At 46.2% G+C, this 23,911-nt stretch overlaps 1 protein-coding gene across 1 annotated transcript; it reads right to left on the reverse strand.

The window, feature by feature from the left end:
* Positions 1 to 4,101: 4,101 nt before the first annotated feature.
* On the reverse strand, positions 4,102 to 17,703 carry Lax1 (lymphocyte transmembrane adaptor 1). Its single transcript, XM_041649023.1, has 6 exons — positions 17,486 to 17,703; positions 16,298 to 16,531; positions 11,750 to 11,859; positions 11,298 to 11,402; positions 10,550 to 10,620; positions 4,102 to 5,722 (listed from the first exon to the last, which is right to left on the reverse strand). The coding sequence occupies exons 2-6, from the start codon at positions 16,381 to 16,383 to the stop codon at positions 4,865 to 4,867; spliced, it is 1,230 nt and encodes a 409-aa protein (XP_041504957.1). The 5' UTR covers positions 16,384 to 16,531; positions 17,486 to 17,703; the 3' UTR covers positions 4,102 to 4,864.
* Positions 17,704 to 23,911: the final 6,208 nt, after the last annotated feature.

The following is a 23,911-nucleotide window of genomic DNA, read 5'->3' on the forward strand; positions in this document are numbered from 1 at the left end:
CTGGGGCTGAATAACAAAGAGATCTTGTCTTAAGAAAAAAAAAATCCCACATACATATATGTATGTGTATATATTATATTCTAACAGTTCTGTTCCTTTTTACAGAACTGATACTATTGACTAATATAAGTAATTAATCTATTGTTTAACTACTTAAGGAATCACAATGGATTATTTATCTTTCAAATATAACAATTTTATTTATCCTTTGAGAATTTCATACATGTGTACAACACATTTTGATAACACCTACCTACTGTTAACTTTTCCTGGATCCCCCACATCTCCCTTCTGTTTTCACATTTTCTCTCTTAAAATTGTTTTTTTTTGTAACCCACTGAGTTCAATTCCTGCTGCTTGCCGAAATGTTGGTTTATTTTGTTATCTGACCTTGTATAGGTACTATAGTCACTGTGAGTTTATTGGGCAATGCCATGTCTAGTCCATGGCACTATTTCCAGTCTCTGGACTGAGTGGCAGGTTCTCAATCTCTCCAGAATTCAGGTAGCATTTGTCATACTACCAGCCCTTATTATGTAAGCCTTAAGAGTAAGTCTTCTTTGTAATCCATATTCATGCTGTTGGTTCTATTCTTTTAGGAAACCGTAACTATTAAAACTAGGCTTTAATTATATATGCTTGTTTGTTTATTGTTTTTTGAGACAGAATCTCACTATTTAGCTCTGAGTATTCTGGAACTCATTCTGTAGACCAAGCTGGCCTTGATCTCACAGAGATCCATCAGCCTACCTCTGCCTCCTGGGTGCTGGGATCAAAGGTGTGTGCCACCATTCGCAGCTAAATTTGTTTTTATTTTGAAATACTTTCAGGCTTACAAAAGAGGTGAAAGAATAATTTGGGCATTATCATATGTCTTTTCATCTCACTTCCTCTAGTGTTGATGTTTTACATGATCACTTTATAGCCATAAAACTGAAGACAGTAGCACTAACACAATGTTACTAACTACCGATGGTGTAGGCCCATATTTCTATATGGTATGGCAGCCAGGCTCAAAAGCCATAGGCCACACTGAGATGGTCATGTAACCTTCCAGACAGGCTGTCATTAACCTAACAAAGGGTCAGGATGTTGTTTTGCTCCTTCTCTGTAATTTGGAGGATTCCTGAAAAGAGATGCTAATTCAACCTGCGTGACAAAGCTAGCATACAGACGAGGAAGATGTGATAGAGACATAGGTAGATGTGGATGTGACTAAAAGCCAGTCACCTGGTTACCTAGGAAACAAAATGCTAATGAATTGTCCCCTCAGTTTACATTTTGGTATAAAAGCTGTTTGGAGAATAAATGAGAGAAATTCTTCAGCATGTGAACTCAGGATTTCATGAGGGACCACTGGGAATCTCCCTCCCAAAAAAGCCATGTGAGTTATCTCTTTATTCCTGCGCCTCTATGTTGGTCCAGAGAGTGATAGTTTATGTTGGGATCTGGTTAAAAAAAAATAATCAATGGTCCAGGCTGCTACCGGATCCCGACAATATGGGTGTTTGGAATCTTATTTGTTTCTCTACTGTAGAATCCAATCTGAGGCATCGTGCTATATTTCGTTGTGCCCCCTGAGTCTCCTCTAATCTGTGACTGTTTCTCAGTCTTTTCTGGCTAGGTATCTGTGCAACACATCCAGTCTGGATTTTTTTTCTCTTTTAAAGATTTAGTTATTTTTAACTATGTGTCAGTGCGTAGGTCTGTGTGTAGGTGATGGAGAAAGGTCATTGGCTAATAAAGAAACTGCCTTGGCCCATTTGATAGGCTAGCCTTTAGGTGGGTGGAGTAAACAGAACAGAATGCTGGGAGGAAGAGGAAGTGAGCTCATACACCTTAGCTCTGCTCTCTTGGGCAGACGCGACGAAGCTCCAACCCCAGATGAACGTAGGCTAGAATCTTCCCGGTAAGCGCACCTCAGTGCTACACACATTAATAGAAATGGGCCAGGCAGTGTTTAAATGAATACAGTTTGTGTGTTGTTATTTCGGGGCATAAGCTAGCCAGGCGGCTGGGAGCAGGGCAGCAGGAATGCAACCTGCAGCTCCTTTCAACATGTAGGCCTGTGCCTGAGCATGCAAGTGTGCTTGAAGATCAGAGGCTTTTGATCTGGAACTCAAGTCACAGGTAATTGTGAACAATTAACATGGATTCTGGGAGTCAAACTCAGTCCTCTGCAAGAGTACTGCAGGCTCTTAACCAGTGAGTCACTTCTCTAGCCCAGTGTGAATTTCGGATAAGGCTGGAGTTATGGATTTATTTTTTATGGTGTTCCTGGTCTTATCAGCAGCCCGTGACTTACAGCTGGCTGGCTGACTAACAGTAATCATTTGATGAAGGTGGTATCTGCCAAATTTTTCCATTATAAACTTAGTATTTCTCTCTTTTCATATTCTAGCCACTGGAAATGAATGCAACCTGTATTCAAAGAGAGAAGGTTTAAGTTTCAGGACAATTATGGGAAAGTTTGTAGACAAGTGTTCAAACCATCACAATAATAAATAAATATTTAGGGAAGATTCTCTGAAGTTCTGTTATGATCTTGCCTCTTGGTATTGTAATGATCTGTCCTGTCCTTTTAAGAGACAAGTCACATCCACTCCCTCACTTGTCTGCCTAAGCAAGCTGAGCTTCAGCTTCCAGCCTGAGTCCCCCCCCCCCCGTTGCAGTCTCCCTCTTGAAGAGGCAGTTTTTGTCTCTCCTTTCTCTCTCTTTCTCTCCTCTTCTACCTTCCCCCTTCCCTTCCATAACCTACTAAATAAACATCCAACATCACTCTGCATGGCATGCCTATCCATGTCTCTGTCTCTCACCCAACACGTCCTAGGACCAACTGCCTTCGGAGACCTGCAGCGTGGTCTTGTGGCATGCCCATCTGTCTGTCTTTCCTCGTGGCCTGCTGCAGCCACTTGGGGAACTGTGCCGTCCCTGCCTGGGACTAGCTGCTCTTGGGACCTGCTGCCCACTGCCTGGCACCACATGGCCCGCTGCCTGCTGTCGCTTGGGGACCTACAGCGTTTCTGCCACTGCAGCCACTTGGGAACCTGCAGCATTTTTACTTAATCCATTACAGATGTCACTCTCTAATCATGGCATCATCCATCAGTGGGTCTGCTGGCAGCATTGTCCTGGGGTGCTTAGTGTCAATTTGTCCATTTGCCTTATCCTTTCTGCACACAGCTTTTGGAATTCATCTATAGCTCAGAGGCATTCTTTCCTTACAGCGGGTTTACTTATTCACCCTTGGTATGGACTTATGAGAATTGATTTTGTGGTTGTTATTCTCTGAACTACTAATCAATAATTACTTGTTTTTCATTGTCCAATTGTTCCAGGTTTTAAAGTCAGGAACTCTTTGCAGCTGGCTCTTTCTCCCTGCCTGTATCTTCCTTACTCCCTTTCTACTCTACTCTTCTTCCTTTTACAAGATGCACAAGCAGCCTTAGAACCAGACGCTTCTCTAGCAAGTTCTTGTTCCTTCTCCAGGAAAGTAGCACTTAGGGACCAGGATCTGAGGGCTCAGTGTGCTCATGGACATTGCCTAGGTCATCCTAGTGACACACACGCACGTGTACACGCGCACGCACATACACACACACACACACACACTCATTCATAATTCATAGAGCTAATGAGCGGAATAGATAGTTCTGGAAAGATAAAGTACAAGCCCAGGTGGTGGTGGTGCACGCCTTTAATCCCAACACTCAGGAGGCAGAGGCAGGCAAATCTTTGTGAGTCTGAGGCTAGCCTGGTCTACAGAGCAAGTTCCAGGACAGCCAAGACTGTTTCACAGAGAAACCCTGTCTCAAAAAACCAGGGGGAAAGAAAAAGAGAAGAAGTAGAAAGTGTTTATCATCACTAGCCATCAGAGAAACGAAAATTAAAACCACACTCAGATTTTGTCTTACCACAGTTAGTACCACACTAAGATAACAAATATCACATTTTCTCCCATTAGTTGGTCCTAGATTTTATATAGATACATAAAATTCTTTTTTTTAATATTTATTTATTATGTATACAATATTCTGTCTGTGTGTATGCTTGCTGGCCAGAAGAGGGCACCAGACCTCATTACAGATGGTTGTGAGCCACCATGTGGTTGCTGGGAATTGAACTCAGGACCTTTGGAAGAGCAGGCAATGCTCTTAACCTCTGAGCCATCTCTCCAGCCCATACATAAAATTCTTTATGCATAGCTGGTAGGAAAGTGGAAGAGAGACCATACAGGGGAATGCAGAGGTCTCATGGGAAGGAGAAGGAATGAGAGAAGGGAAGTCTTAAGGAATGGGCGGGCATTTCAGAGCACACTTTATGTGTGCATAAAAATGGCCATATATATTCAGGTTCATATAATAAAACCATTTTACAGGGAACCTGCCCTTCCTTATCTCCAGCAGATTAACTTATTTGTACAACTCCGGCATACACTGGAAAGCGGCTTCAGTTCCTAAGAGTGAAATGAATAGTTCATCAGATAAGTTTGCAATCACACTAGCTGCAACAGGGCTCCCGTAGTTCTACACCCTCACCGGTTCTTCTTAGACTTGAACTCGCTTGCCCAGCCCCAGCTGTTCCTCCGTTTGGCCTGCCTGAATCACAAATGACCTACACTCCTTTTGGCGTGTGTTTGTGAAGGTGGTATTTTCATCTGTGTTACATGTCCATCCTGTTCTAAGTGCTACACACTTTTCCCTTTCCTGATATCCCCAGGAAGACTTCAGCTGGCCTAAGAGCTAACGGCAGTCTTGCCTGAGGAGATCTCTCCTCCCGGCTTCCTAAACTTTTGCCTTTTTGCAGCCTGCTCCTCTCAGCTTCCTTAGCCAAGCCAAGTGAATCCAATAGGATGCCAGGGCACCTAGGCTTCTTCGCTAGAGAGTTCAGTGGCTAAAGACCCAGCAGGGTAGGCCACCCCACCAGGCTTCCCAGCTAGGTAGCTTGGTGTTCCCTCATCAGAATGATGCCAAGCGCCAGGCCCCTGTTCACAGTCCCTGCCTTCTAAGTTGGCAGGTAGCACATTCTCGTAGTCGTTAGAGTCTTCACTTGACTGCTCTTCTGCCTGTGCCGCCTCACTCTCCTCGCTCTGTGTAAATGGCTGGAACGCCATATAATACACAGAGGACAGGGCTCTCCAGACAGGGTCCCCATGATCCGTATTGGAAGATGTCACTTCTTCCCGAGTCTCCGGCTGGCTTCCGTTGGGATCTGCTGATGGGACATTTTCATAATCCCTGCAGCACTGAAGAGCCATGCTGGGCTGATACTCTTGAATGTCCTCTAGATCCAAAGCCGTCATATTGACGTAGTCATTTGAAGTCTGAGATGAAGCTTCTCCATCACTGAGGGAATCACTGCGCTTACTTCCTGGAGCCCACAGAGCAGTGTGGTCAGAGGCAGCCCCAGAGCCTGCATGCCCTGCTTCAGCAAACTCCAGCTTCTGGGCACTGGGAAGACCACGGTGACTCTCAGGAGTGCTTTTGGGAGCAGTTAGAGCCTCACTGGTCTCCTCTGCTGTAGGGATATTGACATAATCATTTGACTCCCTGGAAGAAATGCTGGAGTTATTTCTGGAGGTTCTGACACTGTTGTAAGGTGCTGAGGGGGCAAGGTCCCCGCACATCTGGGGCACTGTGCCATTGTCATAGATGCCTACTGTGTACGCCACGGCATGAACAGAAGCTCTGTGTATCTGAAGGGAGCTGAGTGCCTGAGAGGCCTGCAAAGAAGAGAAAGTGACAGGATGGGACCTGAAATAGAAACACGGCCACTCTTCCTCCCTGCACTGCCTGGCATTACAATCCCTTCATCCATCCTCTAGCTTAGAGATGAGCTCCAAGCGAGGGATCCACACTGCAAGGCTTTGGGTGCCAGGTATGCTGAGGGCATGAGTGAAGGGTATAAGAGAAGCAAGGCTGGTCCTGTAGCTCAGTAGTCGAGTACTTGTGCAGCACATGCAAGGACCTAGGTTCAGCCCTTAAGATCGCAAATGCATTCAGAAAAACAGAGGCTGAAGTGAGATGTCAAATCACAGCAGATTTTGGCTCAGTGGAGGGGGAGAAGCCAGTAGGTAAGGAGAAGGACACACAGGAGAAAGTGCCCTTCACCAATGCACACTGGAGGGTCAATGCATGGCCTGAAGACGGAGACTCGGATTCAGTCTGAGCGTGCAAATCCCAGCTTTGCCACTCCGAGTGAGTCCGAAAGTCTTCCTTTGGCACCTTCATTTCCTAGTCTGTAAACTGAAGATTGTCGCAAGGTTTATGTTATAAGGTTTTGTGAATGGTCAAAGGATTCTACACGTGAAGTGTTGAGAACAGTGTTAGCAAATAGAAAATACTAACGATGAAGGATTTTGGTTTCTTGGAGTCCAAAAATTTTAAGAAAGCTTGTGGACTTTTATTTTATTTTATTTTTTTTTGCTTTTTCGAGACAGGGCTTTGGAGCCTGTCCTGGAACTAGCTCTGTAGACCAGGCTGGTCTCGAACTCACAGAGATCCGCCTGCCTCTGCCTCCTGAGTGCTGGGATTAAAGGCGTGCGCCACCATCGCCCGGCGCTTGTGGACTTTTAATGGGGAAACCCTTTCCCCCTTTTTTTAGAGACAAGGTCTTCCTCTGTTGCTCACACTCTTCAGGAGCTTACTACGTAGCCCAGGCTGGCCTTCCGCTTATGGACAATCCAGCTTTAGCCTTTTGAGTGCTTTTGCAGTCATAAAGTTCCAAGTTCCATAACAAAGTACTAGTTTCATTTTATTTATTTATTTTTTTATTTTTGGTTTTATTCATTTTGAGACAGGGTCTCATTAAGTAGCTTTGGATATCCCGGAACTCTCTATGTAGACCTCAAACTCACAGAGCTCCACCTGACTCTGCTTCCTAAGTGCTAGGATTTAAGGCATGCACCACACCCCCGGTGCTATCGGTTATTAAATGTTTAAATATGTTTAAAATGTTTTTTGTTGTGGGACATGGTTTTTTTTTTTTTTTTTTTTTTTTTTTGGTTTTTTTCGAGACAGGGTTTCTCTGTGGTTTTGGAGCCTGTCCTGGAACTAGCTCTTGTAGACCAGGCTGGTCTTGAACTCACAGAGATCCGCCTGCCTCTGCCTCCTGAGTGCTGGGATTAAAGGCGTGTGCCACCACCACCTGGCTGGGACATGGTTTTACTGTGTAGCCCTGGCTGTCCTGGAACTCACTCTGCAGACAGGGCTGGCCTCAAATTCAGAGATGCCATCTGCCTCTGCCTCCCAAGTGTTGGAATTAAAGGCATGTGCCACCACTGCCCAGCTCAAAATGTTTTTCGATCACTGCAGAATCCAAACAGATCCACAAGTTAAAGACAGATTCCCTCAGGGACTACCCAAACTTTAGCAATGGAGTATCCTTTTTCGGATACTCCAGGAAGTCATAGTCAATGAATAGGAGGAAGAGGCCATACTGTAATGTGACTCCCTGGGAACCTAAACATCTGAGCAACAACAGCTTCTCCATCTGGGACGTCCCCACTGAGCCAAGAACCATCCTTGACTCAGAGCAACTGACATCTAGCAAACATATTGACTATGAAAACCGCTATCCTGATTTTAGAGGCGTCTCTGGACCAAACCGCCTTCGGATTTCTTAGGAGTCAACTTCAGAGCCAGATCACAAGGCATATAGAATACCAACGGTAAACTGCTGAGCCGCTGGCGGCTGTGGCTTTGCCAGAGGGCAGAGGAATATTCAAGCAGATAGCAACTGAGAATTCAGGTGTTAGCCCACCAGATGAATAATTTTCCAATGGAGGAATCTTGCTAAGCAAGGCTTCCGGGACCACAAACTCTGAACCGGTTGCTTCTGTCTGCAGTTCTCTCATGAGCTACTATAGCTCTTCCCTAAAAACAGCTATGGGTATTCTCCCCACTGCTGTGTGTTTATCTCATGAATACATTTCATCTACTGGGCACACGGTATATCTGTGGATGATCAGAAAGATAATTTCTGCTTAACTGTATAACTCTGATGAATAGAAATAATACTAGGATATTTTTCATAGTTCAAACTGACAAAGAAAAATTGCAATATTCTCAATTACAAAGACAGCTTTTTACACATTTACCTGAGTTTAGACTTCAGAGCAAATCCAAAATAGATTAGTTGCCCCTGGAGACAAATTGCCCAAGGGGAAGTTCCCAGCTGTCTGTTTGTTGAACCAAAATCAGGCTGATAACACTAAGACATAACTCCCCACTGTAATTGATTTTCTGCATGAACTCCTGGCCTCAGTTGTGATGCAGTAGTCAAGGTTCAGTCAACTAATTGTTTATTATTATTATTATTATTATTATTTTTGGTTTTTCGAGACAGGGTTTCTCTGTGGCTTTGGAGCCTGTCCTGGAACTAGCTCTGTAGACCAGGCTGGTCTCGAACTCACAGAGATCCACCTGCCTCTGCCTCCCGAGTGCTGAGATTAAAGGTGTGTGCCACCATCGCCCGGCTCTAACTGTTTATTGTTAAAGTCCTGAGTTTCAATGTCGCTCTCTGGGAATCCTGACCCCTTAGAGCTACGCGCTTATTTTACTCTCCACGCCTGGTCAAGGTGACATTCCAAGCCTGAGAGAAACTGTGATTCCTTACGTGTGTCAGAATGGCTTGGACTCTTATTTGTTTACTCAAGTAAAGTTATGTCCCTGAAAAATGTAATTCATATTTTGTCCAGAGTTTGTTCCTGGAGGAGTGAATGGGTGAGTGATGTAGAAGAGAGATGTAGTTATGTGTGAAGAAATGGAACAGAGTAGAGAGAAGTTGTGTGTGTAGGGGAGAGATGTGTGTGCAGGAGAGAGGATTGTATGTAGGGTGGAGATGTATATGTAGGAGAGAGATTGTGTGCAGGAGAGATGGATGGATGTAGGTAGAGATGTATATGTAGGGAGAGATGTATATGTAGGAGAGAGATGTATATGTAGGAGAGAGATTGTGTGCAGGAGAGATGGATGGATGTAGGTAGAGATGTATATGTAGGGAGAGATGTATATGTAGGGTAGAGATGTATATGTAGGAGAGAGATTGTGTGCAGGAGAAATGGATGGATGTAGGTAGAGATGTATATGTAGGTAGAGATGTATATGTAGGGTGGAGATGTATATGTAGGAGAGAGATTGTGTGCAGGAGAGATGGATGGATGTAGGTAGAGATGTATATGTAGGGAGAGATGTATATGTAGGGTGGAGATGTATATGTAGGAGAGAGATGTATATGTAGGGTGGAGATGTATATGTAGGAGAGAGATTGTGTGCAGGAGAGATGGATGGATGTAGGTAGAGATGTATATGTAGGGAGAGATGTATATGTAGGGTAGAGATGTATATGTAGGGAGAGATGTATATGTAGGGTGGAGATGTATATGTAGGAGAGAGATGTAGGTTAACAGAGATGTGTGGCGAGAAGAGATGCAGTGGCTGAGAAGGGCTGTGCAGAGGGAGCTGGGAAGAGGAAAGAGTAGCTATGTAGAAGAGAGCTATGTAGAGAGAAGGGGCATAGCTGTGTAAATAAGTGTGTAAACAGAGATACACAGAAATGTGTGTAGAGAGATGAGGTGCTGTGTAGGACAGAGATGTAACTATGTATAGAGACATGTGGCCATGTAGAAGGTAGGTGTGGCTGGGGAGAGGGATGTATGTATGTAAAGAGAGACATGAGATGTAGCTGTGCCAGACAGTGGTGGCACACTCGGGAGGCAGAGACAGGAGGATCTCTGTGAGTTCAAGGTCAGCCTGGTCTGCAGAACAAGTTCCAGGACAGGCTCCAAAGCTACAGAGAAACCCTATCTTGAACCCCGACCTACCCCAACAAAGATTACTCAGCAGTTAAGAGCCCTTGCTGCTCTTTCAGAGGACCCAGGTTCAGTTCTCAGCACTCACAGGGTAGCTCACAACTGTCTACAACTTCAGTTCCAGGGGATCTAGTGGTCTCTCTTGACCTCCCTGCACAACAGGCACACACATGGTGCTCATACATATATGCAGGTAAAACAATATAATAAAATGAAGTGTAAATTTTTTGTTTTAAAAGATGAATTTAAAGTGTGGTTTGAACACTAATGACAACGTTGAAATAGCTATGGCTTCCTGGAGTGTCCACTCTGAATGGAGCAACATTTATTGGGATAAACAAATTGTCGTGTCTTTATTAAAGTCATCACTTTCAGTTCTAACATCACACACTTGAGTGCATGCGCCTTTCTTAAAATCCTAAGTGCCGGCTCCTCCCCTCACTCCTCTCTTGGCATGCTAGTCCTGTGTAGTCTAGGTGGGTCTTGAACTCACAATGCACTCCAGTCTAGCCTCTAATTGCCAAACTGTCCTCAGCTTCCTGAGAGCTGCATTACAGGAATGTGTGACCACACTAGCCATAAGTTAAATAGTTATTTCTCTTCCCTTGTCCATAGGAAGTTCTTCATGGTCTGTGCCAAACGACACCAAAATGCTAGACAACCGGAACTGAGACAAACCCCATTCCCTCCTGCCCTCTGCCATGCTCCTGGGACTTTATCTTTTCCCTTGGCTCTTACCTCGTGCTCAGGGCTGTCAGAATCTCTGGAGAGGAGGCTCTCAGTACTGAAGCCATTCGACTGATGTCTCCCTGCAACAACCAAATGAATCCTGAAGATAGTGGGTTTCAGAGTGCTTTTGCCCCAATATCTCAGCTAGCAGATGAATGGGGGTCTCTAGGTTCCTGTGAGAACCTAGAATGTCTGGTAGTCTGTGGTTAAGAGGGTCAGAGTTACAGGATGACACTCTGAGACCTGAATGCATTTCCAGGCCTGCCTGTGGAGAACTCCCCATTCCTTGCTTACGAGGTCTTACTCATGTCTTCACCACCTACGATGTAACTGGCTTTGCTCTGTTGCCTAAAGCTGGCTGACCCCTGCTCTCTGTCCAGAGTTCCCACTGGAGGTGCAGACTACTGAGTGTTAGTTACTCCGCAGCCTGGATACTTGGAGGAAGCTGCTTCTGAGTGGTGCGAGGTGCATCTTGGGAGCCTAAGTTCAGAATGTCAGGACTCCATAGATTAGGGCAGTGTTTTCAACCTTCCTCATGCTGAGACCCTTTAATACAGTTCCTCATGCTGTGGTGACCCCCAATTATACAATTATTTTTGTTGCTACTTCATAATTGTAATTTTGCTACTGTTATGAATCATAATGTAAATATCTGATATGTAGGGTATCTGATATGCAACCCCAGTGAAAGGGTCATTTGACCCCCGAAAGGGTCATGACCCACAGGTTGAGAACAGGTAGATTAGGAGAAACTTACCCAACTGTGCCTGTTGCTGGGGCAAGAAGTCATAAATATTTTTGGCTCTCTGTCTGGGTGGAGGCAGAGTCAGAGACGGAGCTACTTGGAAGTAAGGCACTCTCCCTGAAAGGCAATGGTAGGATAGGGTCAACACGCAGAGCACAGGGTCTCTCAGGCTGAGTAGTCCCCACCCTCACCAGGTGTCATAAAAGATACATTTCTAATTCAGTCCAAGGACAAGAAATTCAGTGGACAGAGGCAGGAAGAGGAAACCAGGCACAAGGATGCCAAAGCTATGTCTTCTCGATGTCACTCTGATCCACACTATGGCCACAGCTTAGGACCAGTGTCAGGAAAGGATACAGGACTCCAGAGAGGTATCTTCTGATTAGAAAATGCCCCAGGGTTTAAACACCAGGCTGGAAGACTGACCCTACAGCCTCTCAACCGGAGACAAGCATGGGACTCACGCTTCTTCTGTTTGTTCCAGCGCCACAGGATGCAGGCCACCATGATGACCAGGAGGATGACCATGAGTGCCAGAAAGCCAGGGAAGATGCTGGTGGTCTGGCCTTTCTTTCTAGGAGGAAAACCAGGTGGTCATGCTCCAGGTGGCCATAGGATTTGGGTTTGGGGATGTTGGAGAAGACTTCTTTCAGGAGATAGAGCCCAAATGATACCAGGTAGGAAACAGAGGGCAACCACAACTGAATCTTAGCTGATTCCCCTGATGGCCAGATGCCCCTTTGTGCATAGACATCCTTGAAGCTGGGGTTAAGTTGTTTCTGCTCTATCATAAACCAACACACCCAGACGTTTTCCTATACACGTGCACCCGAAAGACTGATGCTATTATATTGTTATGCATTATGGTTTTGACATCTCCCACCCTTTGTAGGGATCATTAGAAGAAATATTCTGAAAGGGAGACCTGGCCCACCCTGATTTGGGCAGAGAGGAGGGTGACAGAGGTCACTGTGGTGAAGCCACCTACCTCATACATATTTATAAAAGCTTCTTTGCAATCAACAGCACAGTGCTCATTGAGCTATTCCTTGCCTTGAGACACTCACCCCAATCTCTCCTTGAAGTGTTTGCTTTGCTTACTGTTGCAAAATAAACTTTGGTTTAAATTGTATATGTCTTTTGTTTGTATTCTTCCCTTCAAGAAGAGCCCTCCCCCCCCACTTGTAACACAAGGATTTAGAATGGGGGAGCCAGACAAATGATGTTGAGGTGGAGGGGACAAACTGGAGTAAGAGAAAGTCATATCTGGGACTTGGAGAAATGGCTCTGTGTTTGGAAGCATTTGCTGCTCTTCCAGGGTCCCGGGGTTCAGTTCCCAGCATCCACTGGTGTCTCACAACCTTCTGTAACTCCAGTTCCAGGGGATTCAACACCTCTGGCCTCTGAGTGTACGGACCCACATGCCCGTGCACACACACATGTAACTATACATAACTAAAAAGAATAAAAAAAGGCCAGGCGGTGGTGGCACACTCCTTTAATCCCAACATTCAGGAGGCAGAGGCAGGTGGATCTCTGTGAGTTCGAGGCCAGCCTGGTCTGCAAAGTGAGCTTCGGGACAGCCAAGGCTGTTACACAAAGAAACCCTGTCTTGAAAATACTACTGCTGCTGCTGCTACAAAGAATGGAAAGAAAGTCAGTTCTGAACAGCAGTTTCATGAAGAAAGGAGTTTTACACATGGGAAAGGGAGCCATCCCTTTGAATGTCTACTACGTTCTAGGGGCTTGCATATGAAATCTATTATTTAATCTTCACAAAGCTCCTATCCTGCTCCTACCTGTCCCTAAGGATTCTGAGACCAGAAAAGAAAAGTAATAAAGCCACGATCTCAAGTAGGTGCAGAGATGGAATAAGCATCTGGGTTGGTTGAGGCCAGAAAGCAATCTTTTTCTGCTCTCACACTATCTGCGAACTTTCAGCACCAAATACATCTGGCCCGACATCCCCTCATTCCTGCTTTCAGGGTTTTCTGGCTTGCTGGGAGAGGATTACTCAACTCACAATCAGGAAGTGACTCTGTGACAGAGTCCAGCTTACTTGAACTTGAGTAACCCCAAAATGTAGAGCTGGTCTCTAAGCAACACTAGACTGTTGGGTGAAATTTAGCCAACATCAGCTTTGCGTAGCTTTGTGATTCTCTGGCAGGGCACAGTTGTGGCTCTGCTTGGGTACTGAAATGCATCCAGATGATTGCAGCAGCAGGCGGCCACGCCCACTCTAGCAGGAAGTAGGCAGTGGAAGTAGAGCAGGAACAAGCAGCTGACCCTCAAATATTAAAACCAGGTCATTCCTGGAAAGATTTTGTCTTGCTGAGTTCTGGAATGACTGACCCAGTTTTTCACTGGCCATTCCTCTTAGGTTGTCCAGTAGACATCTCAAACCAAAACCGGATGGACTCCCATTCTGCCTCCATATACCGGCTTTTCCTCTAGACTTCCCACCATCTAGCAGTCCAGTCTAAACCCTTGGCACCACTCCTGACTGACTGTTCTTTCATGCCCTACTTCCAGTTAATCGGCTTTGCCCTGGGCAAGAGCATCTGCTTCAAGCCCAGCCATTGCGTTCCCATTGCCACCACCGTGGCCTAAGTCAACATGAGTTCCAGGGAGAATTTTGCAGTGGTCACCTCTCTGGTGGCTCTCCTGGCTTTCACACATGGCTTCAACATACCGTGCTCACCCATGGACTAGAATAATCATTGTAAAGAGTAAGTCACACCATGTCTCTCCTCCACTGGGAATCTCCCACGGCTTTCCGTCATACTGGTAGTGAATCTCTAGTCGGTACTCAGTGAGAATTTTTTGACCTAATGTGATCTGGCTTCTCCTCGTTAACTTCTGGGCCCATTTCCAACACCTTTACCTCTGATGCTAACCACCATGGCCTCTCGCTGTTCCTGCCCATATGAAGACTAGTTCTAGCTCAGATCTACCTCCCCTGTAGGTACTCAGAAGGGCCAAGTTCCTCATTTTATTTAAGTCTCTTCTACAGTGTTGTGACCTCCTTAAAGGGATCCTCCCTTGCCAGGCTCATTAGTCACAGTCTTCTTACTCAGTTCCATTTTCTCTTTCAAGCCCCTCTGGTTGACTGATAATACACAATACCTGGTTATCTCTTTGCTATCAAACATCACTCCCTGACTGTGAGCTCTAAGAAGTCGTGGACTTGTCTGTACTATCCACTCAGCATCTCAAACAGCACCTCTGATGTATAATAGAAGTTTAATGAGTATTTGTTCAATGCTATCTGAATGAAATAAGAAGTGAACGAGCCCAGAAATGGTTTTGAAAATAATGCAGTCATTGTGGAAAATGACTTACGGTAATTATCCCCAAAATTAAAAATAGAACCACCATATGCTCTGCTAGTCCCGCTGCTAGATCCATGTTCAGAGCAAATGAAAGCTGTGTGCCTGTACCCCGTGCTTGTTAGAGTAGTTTGTACTGCCATGCTCACCGCCGCAAAATTCACAAGAGCCAATGTGGAATCAGTCTGAGCGTCTCTCAACAGATGGCTGGATAGAGAGGGAAGACGGTCTTGTCGTTTGTGACAAGGTGGACAGACCTGGAGGACATCGTGCGAACTGAACAAAGCCTGGGGCAGGTAGATACCTACTGCATGATCTCACATGCAGAACCGAAAAAGACTCAACTCAAAGCAGCAGGGAGTAGCAGAATGGTGGTCACCAGGAGTGGGGAGAGAGGGGTCCCAGAGATGTAGGTCAAAGGTTGGGTAAAGGAAGAAGCTCAACATAGCAATGTTGAAAATGAAGTATTCTTGAATATTCCTCAAGGAGTTATTTGAAGTATCCTCTCCTAAAAAAGTGCATTAACTAATAGATGTTTACCTAGTTCACTAGCCACTGACAAAATCTACATATTTCAAAACAACATGCTAAATGTAATATAAGCATACAAATTTTATATTCTAGTTACAAAGTGAAAAAGAAAAAGGAAACAAAACAAAAGGCAACTTAAGGAAGCAATAGTTTCTAGAGTCGGTGAGCTGACTCAGTAGGGAAAGGCACCACTGTCAAGCCTGGCACTCTGAGCTTGATCCCTGAGACCAACACGATGAAAGGAGAGAACCAATTCCTGCAAATTGCCCTCTGACCTCTCCACCCTTCCACCCACTCCCCAAAATGAAAAAAAAAAAAAGGAGATAGTTTTGGGAGGGTGCTTCAGGCTTCAACAATGAATATGAACTCATTCTTCTTCAGCACCTGCGTTATAACTGCAAGGGACATGGATTTACTCTGGTAATAATATTGACATTTTCTGGCCGGGTGGTGGTGGCGCGCATGCCTTTAATCCCAGCACTCAAGGCAGAGGCAGGCGGATCTCTGTGAGTTCGACGCCAGCCTGGTATATAAGAGGTAGTTCCAGGACAGGCTCCAAAGCAACACAGAGAAACCCTGTCTCAAAAAACAAAAACAAAACAAACAAAAATTGAAATTTTCTAAAACTACAGGAATTGAAAAAAATATTCTTTCATTGGGTTTTCCTTTGATCAGAGCCCTGAAATTCATGCCCACTAATATTTCTGAAGTCTTAACACCCGACAGACACTTTACTTTTGTTTATCTGAGATTGAGAACTTCAGAGTGAATTTCGTTCTGTAAGATCCCGTGTCCTAAAACTTTATCACTTTTACCCTACACTTCACACTCATGACAAGGTTTTAGGATCTAAAAACTCATCGCTGGGGAATTAGGACTTTTGTTTCTATCACGGCAGAACGAGAGATCAGAAAGATTGAGTTCAGGGCCTCTGAAAGGAAGAAAATCCAATCAGAAATTCAACTATTAATCCCCCCCCCCCCCATCTTCTTTCTTCCCTCCAGCATCCCTGAGCAAATGGCTCTGGGCTCAAAGTTTGCTGGTCCTAATGGACCCAAACCTATACTGTAGGTGTGTATGGCAGCTCTGCCAGGTTAGACCATTCCTGTAGGGGAGCAGGGGACAGTGGAGCTCACTTCCCAAAGCACTCACCCTTCCAGGCCGCCAAGAGTCCTCTGCAAAGTGCTGGGCCAGGAGTTCCTTCTGGTGACGTCTGGTGGGGCTGGGGTGGTATACATCCCTGGAACCTCTAGGGGCTTGGCAGCTTCTAAGTCTTCTGGGGGTCAGAATTGACTAGTCTCTATGGCTTCGCTTTCCTTGGCTCTTTCTAAGTTGCTGATTCAGAGGGAAAAAAGGCAAATTGGTATGTATTTTGCATACAACCACCTTTTTAAGAAAAAGGAAAAAAAAACAGATAAGAATGACAGAAAATTCTCCAAATCTCCATGTTTTCTCAAATGTATCAGTTTTTACTCTTGAAATTTCTTTCTTTCTTTTTTTTTTTTTCTTTTTGGTTTTTCAAGACAGGGTCTCTCTGTGTTTTTGGAGCCTGTCCTGAAACTAGCTCTTGTAGACCAGGCTGGCCTCGAACTCACAGAGATCCACCTGCCTCTGCCTCCCGAGTGCTGGGATTAAAGGTGTGCGCCACCACCGCCCGGCTTGAATTTTCTTACTTGTTTATTTAGATGGCGTTGCATGTATCTCAGACTAGCCTGGGACCTGCTATACAGCCACTCGTGGTGGGTTTATGTCTGTCAGGCTAGCCTAGAACTCTTTCTGTAGCCAAGATATGTAGCTGAAGATGACCTGGAACTTCTGATCCTTCTGCATCTACTTCCTTAAAACTGGGATTTACGGGGTTGTGCCACCACACTCTGTATATACTAGGGCTGGCACCCTGGGGCTGTACGTATGCACATACGTAGGCAAGCACTCTACCATGAAAGCAGCCCCCCAGCCAGTCTTCCTAGATTGTATTCGCTGAAGTTCTCATATACGAAACAAAGTTTGCTTTCTGGCTTTTGTTTTTGTTTTTTCCTTTCTGAAGATGCTAATCTTCTGTTCTAGAACTTTCTCCTAACGGACTCCCTCTTTTGGGATGGTGTGATGGCTCTGCAGGCAGAGGTGGTGCTTGCTGCCTGCCTGATGACCTAAGTTTGCCCCCGTTACCACCTTCAAGGTGGAAAGAGAGAACCATTTCCCACAATGTACTCTGATCTCTCTCTCTCTCTCTCTCTCTCTCTCTCTCTCTCTCTCTCTCAATCTCTCCCCCCCACACCATAAATAAAGTTACTACTATTACTAACAGCAACAACAATAATAAAACCCAAACCGCCCTACCTTCACGTGAAATTCCAGGCTGAGTTGGTACAAGGTTCAAAAGCATCAGGTTTGGTTTACTGGGGGTGAGTGGTGCCCGCTGCAGAAAGTCAGCTGTCTCTCATCCAGGTGTTGATGCTCCCGGTGTGAAGTAGCTGGGGTGGCTCTCTAGTTTCTGCCTGTTGGTGGGAACATGAAGGGCTCAGGGGGACAAACTGCCCAGAGGATCTGTGAGAAACTCTTTTTCCTCCAACCCCCAGAGCAGAATGGAAAGAGTCGCTGACAGGAAGCACCTCCACCAGCGTGCTAATGAGGCCCGGGGCACAGGAAATGCTCAACTCTCCACAGGCGGCAGGAAACCCATCTTCAGCCTTGCTGCTCCCCAGAGGCACTCTGGCATGTGGGGCACACATGGTTAAAGAGGGCCAGGGAGTGAGAGCTTTGATTGTTGACCATTTTCTAAGTGTTATAAGCTTCCAGGGTTAAAATCTGGAGGTTTAAAATAGTTTGCTCGTTGTTGACTATTTTTACTTTATATTTAGCATGTCTGCACACCTGCCCGTGGCACTTGTGTGGAGGTCAGAAGACACTTGGTGGTGTTTGTTCTCTCCTACCATGTGGGTGTCAGGAATCAAACCCCAGTAGTCAGAGTTCGAGACAAGTGAACCAGCTTGCTGACCTTTTCTGTTTGTTTGGTTTTGAGGCAGATCTCCCTTCAAAGCCCAAGGTAGCTGAACACATGTCATAACCCAGAAGGATCAGAAGTCTGAGGTTGTCTTCAGCTATGTATCTTGACTACGCAGAGTTCTAGGCTACCCTGAAATACGTGAAACTTTACATGAATGGCTATATAGCAAGGCCAGGCTAGTTTGAGATACAAGCAACCCCATCTAAATAACCCTCCTGTCTTAATGTCCCTGGTGGTGGAGTTACAGGTGTGGGCCAGGCTTGGAACTCAGAATAGTTCTTTTCTTTTTCTTTCTTCTTTTTCGTGTGTGTGTGTGTGTGTGTGTGTGTGTGTGTCTGTTTTGTTTGTTTTTTGAGGCAGAGTTTTTCTGTGTAGCCCTGGCTGTCCTAGAACTCACTCAGTAGACCACAGTGGCCTTGAACTCAGAGATTCACCTGCCTCTGTCTCCTGAGGTCCGGGATTAAAGGTGTGCGCGATCACCACCTGTCTTTCTTTTCTGCTTTTCTTTCCCTTCCCTCTTTCTCTTTTCTTCCCTTCCCTCCCCTCCCCTCCCTTCCTTCCTTTCTTCTTTCTTTCCTTCTCTGAGACACAGTCTATGTATTTCTCTTATGTAGACCAGGCTGGCCTCAAACTCATAGAGATCCTCCAGCCTCTGTGCACCACCACCACCACCACATCTGGCTTTCGAATGGTTCTCAGCAGGTCCAACACAGTACCGGGAGGAGTTATTTAGAGCGGAGTGCTGATCTGGCACCTGCTTGTGGTTCAGTGGGTGGACAGGCTTTATAAACAGACGCTCTGCAGGTGACAGCACCAGAGGCCGTCTGTGTTTCACACGTTGAGGACCTCTGTTCCGGTGTCATGGTGGGAATGGAACCGAGCCTGGGCTGCAGGGCCTCTGGAGGCCTTTTCTTTCTCAGGACTCAGGGCTTCTGGTGAGGGGCTATCTGCTGCTGGCTTGGCTCTTCTGTCGTCCAATGTCAGTGCTGGGTAGCCTCCAATTTCAGGCGCCAGTGGGTTCCTCCCCAGCATTGACCTGAAGGTCCCAAGCTTAGGAGAATGTTCCAAGTTTGTTTCTAATTTAATTCCCTTTCTGTTTGCTCCACATAGGCCCAGAAGAGTAAAGAGAGCACACAGAGAGTCTCTCTAACTCTGCTTCTCAAGCCGGATGGAGCTTCAGGAAGATGGATGGGCTGACGCCATCGGTGCCTTTGTCACCAGGCCTCTCCCTGACCTCTTCCCAATGGACATTGGAGTCTTTGACTCCCAGAGCCCAGACAAGTCCTAGCTCTCCCAGGGCCCCAGGAGGCTGCAGACTAGCCAGCCCTGTAACCGGCAGGAAACCCTGCCATGCCAGGCTCTCACCACCTTCCCTCTGGGGAGCCCGCTTATCTCGAAACAGATGATTTGGTGGCAGTTGGCTCCAGGGCTGGAATCCAAGTCTCTGTATACATTTCTTTCAGGTCTGAATAGAAATTAGGATTCCTCACTAGATCTCTTGCGCTAGAAGGCAGGTGGCCAGACTGCCCTTGTGAGCCCTTGTGAGACTGTGGCGTGTGCTGGGTGAGCCAGGACCTTGAGTGAGGCCTCCAGGGAAGGCAGGTCAAGTTGACTTCAGAACCCTGACTGATAAGAACTGAAAAAGCGTGCGTTTTACGTCTAATCATCTCTTACTTGTCCAGTCTGTTGCAGCCAGACCAGCATTCCCTCCTAGTATTCCATGATGCCTGAGGGAAGCCACCTCAGGAATTCTCTCCCTCAGTTGCTGGCTCCACACCCTCCACTCTCCTGCTCTTCTTCCTGTCCACAAGTCAAGTCTGGCTAAGAAATTACTATAGAAATTTACTATCTCAGAAATAAGGGAAGGAAACCACTTATTTCTGATAAACGAGGTAATGCATGTTTTAAACTGGGTTCTTTTAGTATTCCTTGAAACCTCTCAAAATCATTTTAGGAGTTGAGAGTGACATATGACTATAAACTATAGGGACTTGCTTACCTTTTTTAGGCAGGGCCTTAAGTAACCCTTGTTATCCTTGAACTCTCAATCTTCCTGCCACGCTAGGTTTAGATTGGTTTGAAATAGAATCAACTTATGTATATTGGTGAACAAAGACTTTTACTTTATTTTGTTTTGTTTGTTTGTTTGTTTGTTTGTTTTGAGACACCAACAGTCCTGGCTGTCCTGGAACTCACTTTGAAGGCCAGGCTGGCCTTGAACTCACAGAGATGCACTTCCTTCTGCCTCCCAAATGCTGGAAAGAAAGGCATGTGCCACCACTGCCTGACTAGAGCAAAGACTCTTGATGGAATGGAGGGTTGCTTGCTATGTCATTAATGCCTCTAATGCCAGAATCTTTTCAGAAGTCCTCCTCAGGGATTGGAAGCACCACCCCAGCCCCTGGCCTGGGAGTTGCCTTGGGTCAGACTCTATCTCCAGACTCCAACTCCCAGCCTGCCAAGAGCTGACCCCTCCTAGGGAGGGTCAGGACTACTCCCACAGGCTATTTAGGCTGGCACTAGAAAAAGGAACATGTGGTCTCCGGGTTTGCGTGGGCTCCTCTCCCCGCCATGCTGTCCCGGTCCACCCGGGATCGTGGCATTTATTAAACATGGGTATTTTTGATTCAGTCTAATTTGGTTTGATTGGAGTTCTTTGCACCAGCAGAGAGGCTCTTCTTAACACTCAGGAAGACACAAAGTTCTAGTCAAACATCAACAGGGTTTAGATTCTAACTACCAAGAGGATCCTAGAAGCTCATTTTCTCTTTTTTGTGGTATTTTTTTTAGCAGTAAGCTGGCAACAGTAAAAGTTCTTACACAATATTGTTGTGAAAATTAATTGAACCACTAATGAAAACTGTCGGGCTCAGTACTTCACACACACACACACACACACACACACACACACACACGAGCTCATTGCTCTGCTGTTATGGTGATATTAATCTCATTCTCTTATATGAACTGCCCCCATTGCTCTCCACTCTCAGAATTACCTTATTTCTTAAACATGGAGCATTCTTGTAATCACAGTTCCTGGGAGACTGAGGCAGGAGGATTGAGGGTTTGAGGCAAATAAAACACCCACAACTCCCCCATCGCATATTTTTGAGGCATTGCTCACTGGGGGACCCACTCTTGGGTCCTGCCCTGGCACAGTGGCAGGTCTGGATGACCACTCCCTTTTGGGTACATACATTATACAGAGACCCCAGTCATCCTCACAGTACAGTGGGTGTCCATTTTATCAGCATTTCCTTTTATTTTGTAAACTTCCAGCACAGTCCTATCTGAAACTCTGTGTTGGCCCTTTCTGGCTTAGAGACCTTCAGGAAACTGTAACTTTTCTTCTCTGAACTCTCGCTGCTCAGATTGTTACAACCATCAAATCCTATTTTTAGAGAAAAAAAAATGATAATAATGTATTTGTTTTGTTGTTTTGTTGTTTGTTCATTTATAAAAGGAAAATGTGGCCCAAGAATTACCATCTCTGGGAGCTTTCCCTCTAGAGACTTGGGCATTCTTCTGTCTGCCTTTGCTGTGTATCTGTCTCCCTGAGTGGTCTCTGAGGCCCTTGGGGCAGGAGAATGGAATCTCTCTCTGGTCTAAGGTCAGGGAGTCACCTCACAGAGGGACTCTAGTTTTCTTGCGGCTGAGTTTGTGATCCACAGTGTAATGGTTGAGAAGATGGGACTTCTCAGTGGCTTTCCTTCTTCCTGCTGGGCACTCTTCTACCATGGGACAAGGGCAGTGCCGCCCGCACAGGAAGGACACCCGGCTCTTGTGGCTGGTCTTTGCCCTACAAAGGTGTTAACAGTAGCTCATATGTTTCTGGAAAAAAAAATATCCAAATTGCCTTGTGTGAAAGAATGAAAAACAACCCAGACCAGATTTCCTTTTTTGGAAGTTTTTGGGGCTGGGACAATCTTAGATGACAAGAATACCTCTATGGAGGCATCCCTTCCCCCATCCTGGTTCAGTCCCCGGGGCCTTTCCAGTACAGACAGGTCTGAAACAGAACAAAGGCAACAAATACCTTCCTTTAGAGCTAAAGATTTGAGAAAACCAGGCAGTTCCCTCCCTTCTCTGCTCCCCACCTCCACTCCACCCCAAACCTTTGAGCAAGCAACTTGAGGAACTTTCAGAGGTGAGAACTGAGGCCAGGCTGGAGGCAGTCCCTGCCCACTCACAAAGACTGGGCCTGATGGGGGAGGTGCTTGGTAACCGACGGATGAAAGTTCCAAGGACAGAGCAGGCCTCTGCCTTCTTGTTTTTTTTCTGGGATTTTCAATCTAGCAGCTTCTTCAGTGTCCCTAGAGACCAACCAGCCCGAGAGTCACAGATCCGTGGTGATCAGGTGTGTCCAGAGGAAGGAAGCGCTGCTAAGAACAACCTAACTTTTCTTGGTCCCCCGAGTTGCAAGTGGCTGGTGACCTTCCTCTATGAGGACAAGCAGACCCCTTGGGCCCTGCCAGGAAAGGGTGACACCTAGCACAGGAAACTGTGGTGGTCACAGTAGGAATCAGATGGTTGTAGCAAGTCTCAGGGGAGGTGAGCGGGGGAGTAACACCTGCTTGTGTCCCAGACAGTGAATGTAAGAACCAGAAGATAGCGAGTGTTGGCCAAGGCTGTTTTCTGTTTCTTTCTTCTTCTTTTTCAAGACAGACTTCCTTTGTGTAGCCTTGGCTGTCCTAGAGCTAGTTCTGTAGACCAGGCTGGCCTCGAACTCACAGAGATCCACCTGCCTTTGTGTCCCGCGCTACCTTCTCGCCGGCACATTCAGGATCTTTCTGCAGAAAAGCTTTATGCGTCTTGAGAGGGAGAGCATAAGCTTACAGAGCGAAGACCTCAAGGGTCGAAAACCCGGCCCTTATATAGCTTAACAGCCCTCGCCTCGGACGTGTCAAACTCTGACTGGCTGCAGCCTGTCAAACCCTATGACGCCACGGGAGAGGCAGAGAGCAAGGGATGGAAAGTTACTATGTGCATGCGCACTGGCTTGACAAGGTAAACTGTCATTTACCATGCACATGCGCACTGGCTTGATTACAGTGGTGGTGCTGATGGTCAGTGTCATCTTGCAATGGAGTATGTGGGAACGGCTCCCCACACCTTTGTCTCCCGAGTGCTGGGATTAAAGGTGTGCGCCACCACTGCCGGGCTAGACTGTTTTCTTTGTGCCTCTTGGCAGATGAATAGAAACTCCCAGCAATAATGGAAGAGACCAGGACTGGCTCAAGACCCCCAAGACCAAGCTCTCAGCCCAAAGGAGATTTATTTGCCCCAAGGGGACAAAGGACAGGGAATAAGCGACAAAGACAGGAGACAAGGACTGCCTCTGGATAAAGAGGAGACAGATGTGGCCCAGACAGGCAAACTGGGCATGTTAATTAGGTGAGCCAAAGGAGGCTTTTGATTGCAGGACTTCAATGGTTCCATAGCTGGACCTTGGTAGTCAGCCTCAGGAGGAGGAATCGGCCAGATAATAGGCCGTGGTGGCTAGCTTTAGAATGTAATCTAAGGGGTTTTGGTAAGGCAGAGGGAATGGGGGAACAGGGCAATGCCTGCAGGAGCCATGTTGCCATGCTCAGGCTGGCTAGAGTCCTCTCAGTAACCATCGTGTCCTTTCGTTGACTGGATGGCGCAAACACATGCGGGTGGCATTTCCTTCTTACTGTTCTGTGTGCCACCAGACAATGGCACGGCAGTGAGTCACCCAAGATATGGCTTCCCATTGTCTTCTAGGTCACAGCCTC

The sequence above is a fragment of the Microtus oregoni genome, unplaced genomic scaffold (assembly GCF_018167655.1).
Source record: "Microtus oregoni isolate MIOR12 unplaced genomic scaffold, Mior012 000003F_ref0000135, whole genome shotgun sequence".
Lineage (NCBI taxonomy): Eukaryota > Metazoa > Chordata > Mammalia > Rodentia > Cricetidae > Microtus > Microtus oregoni.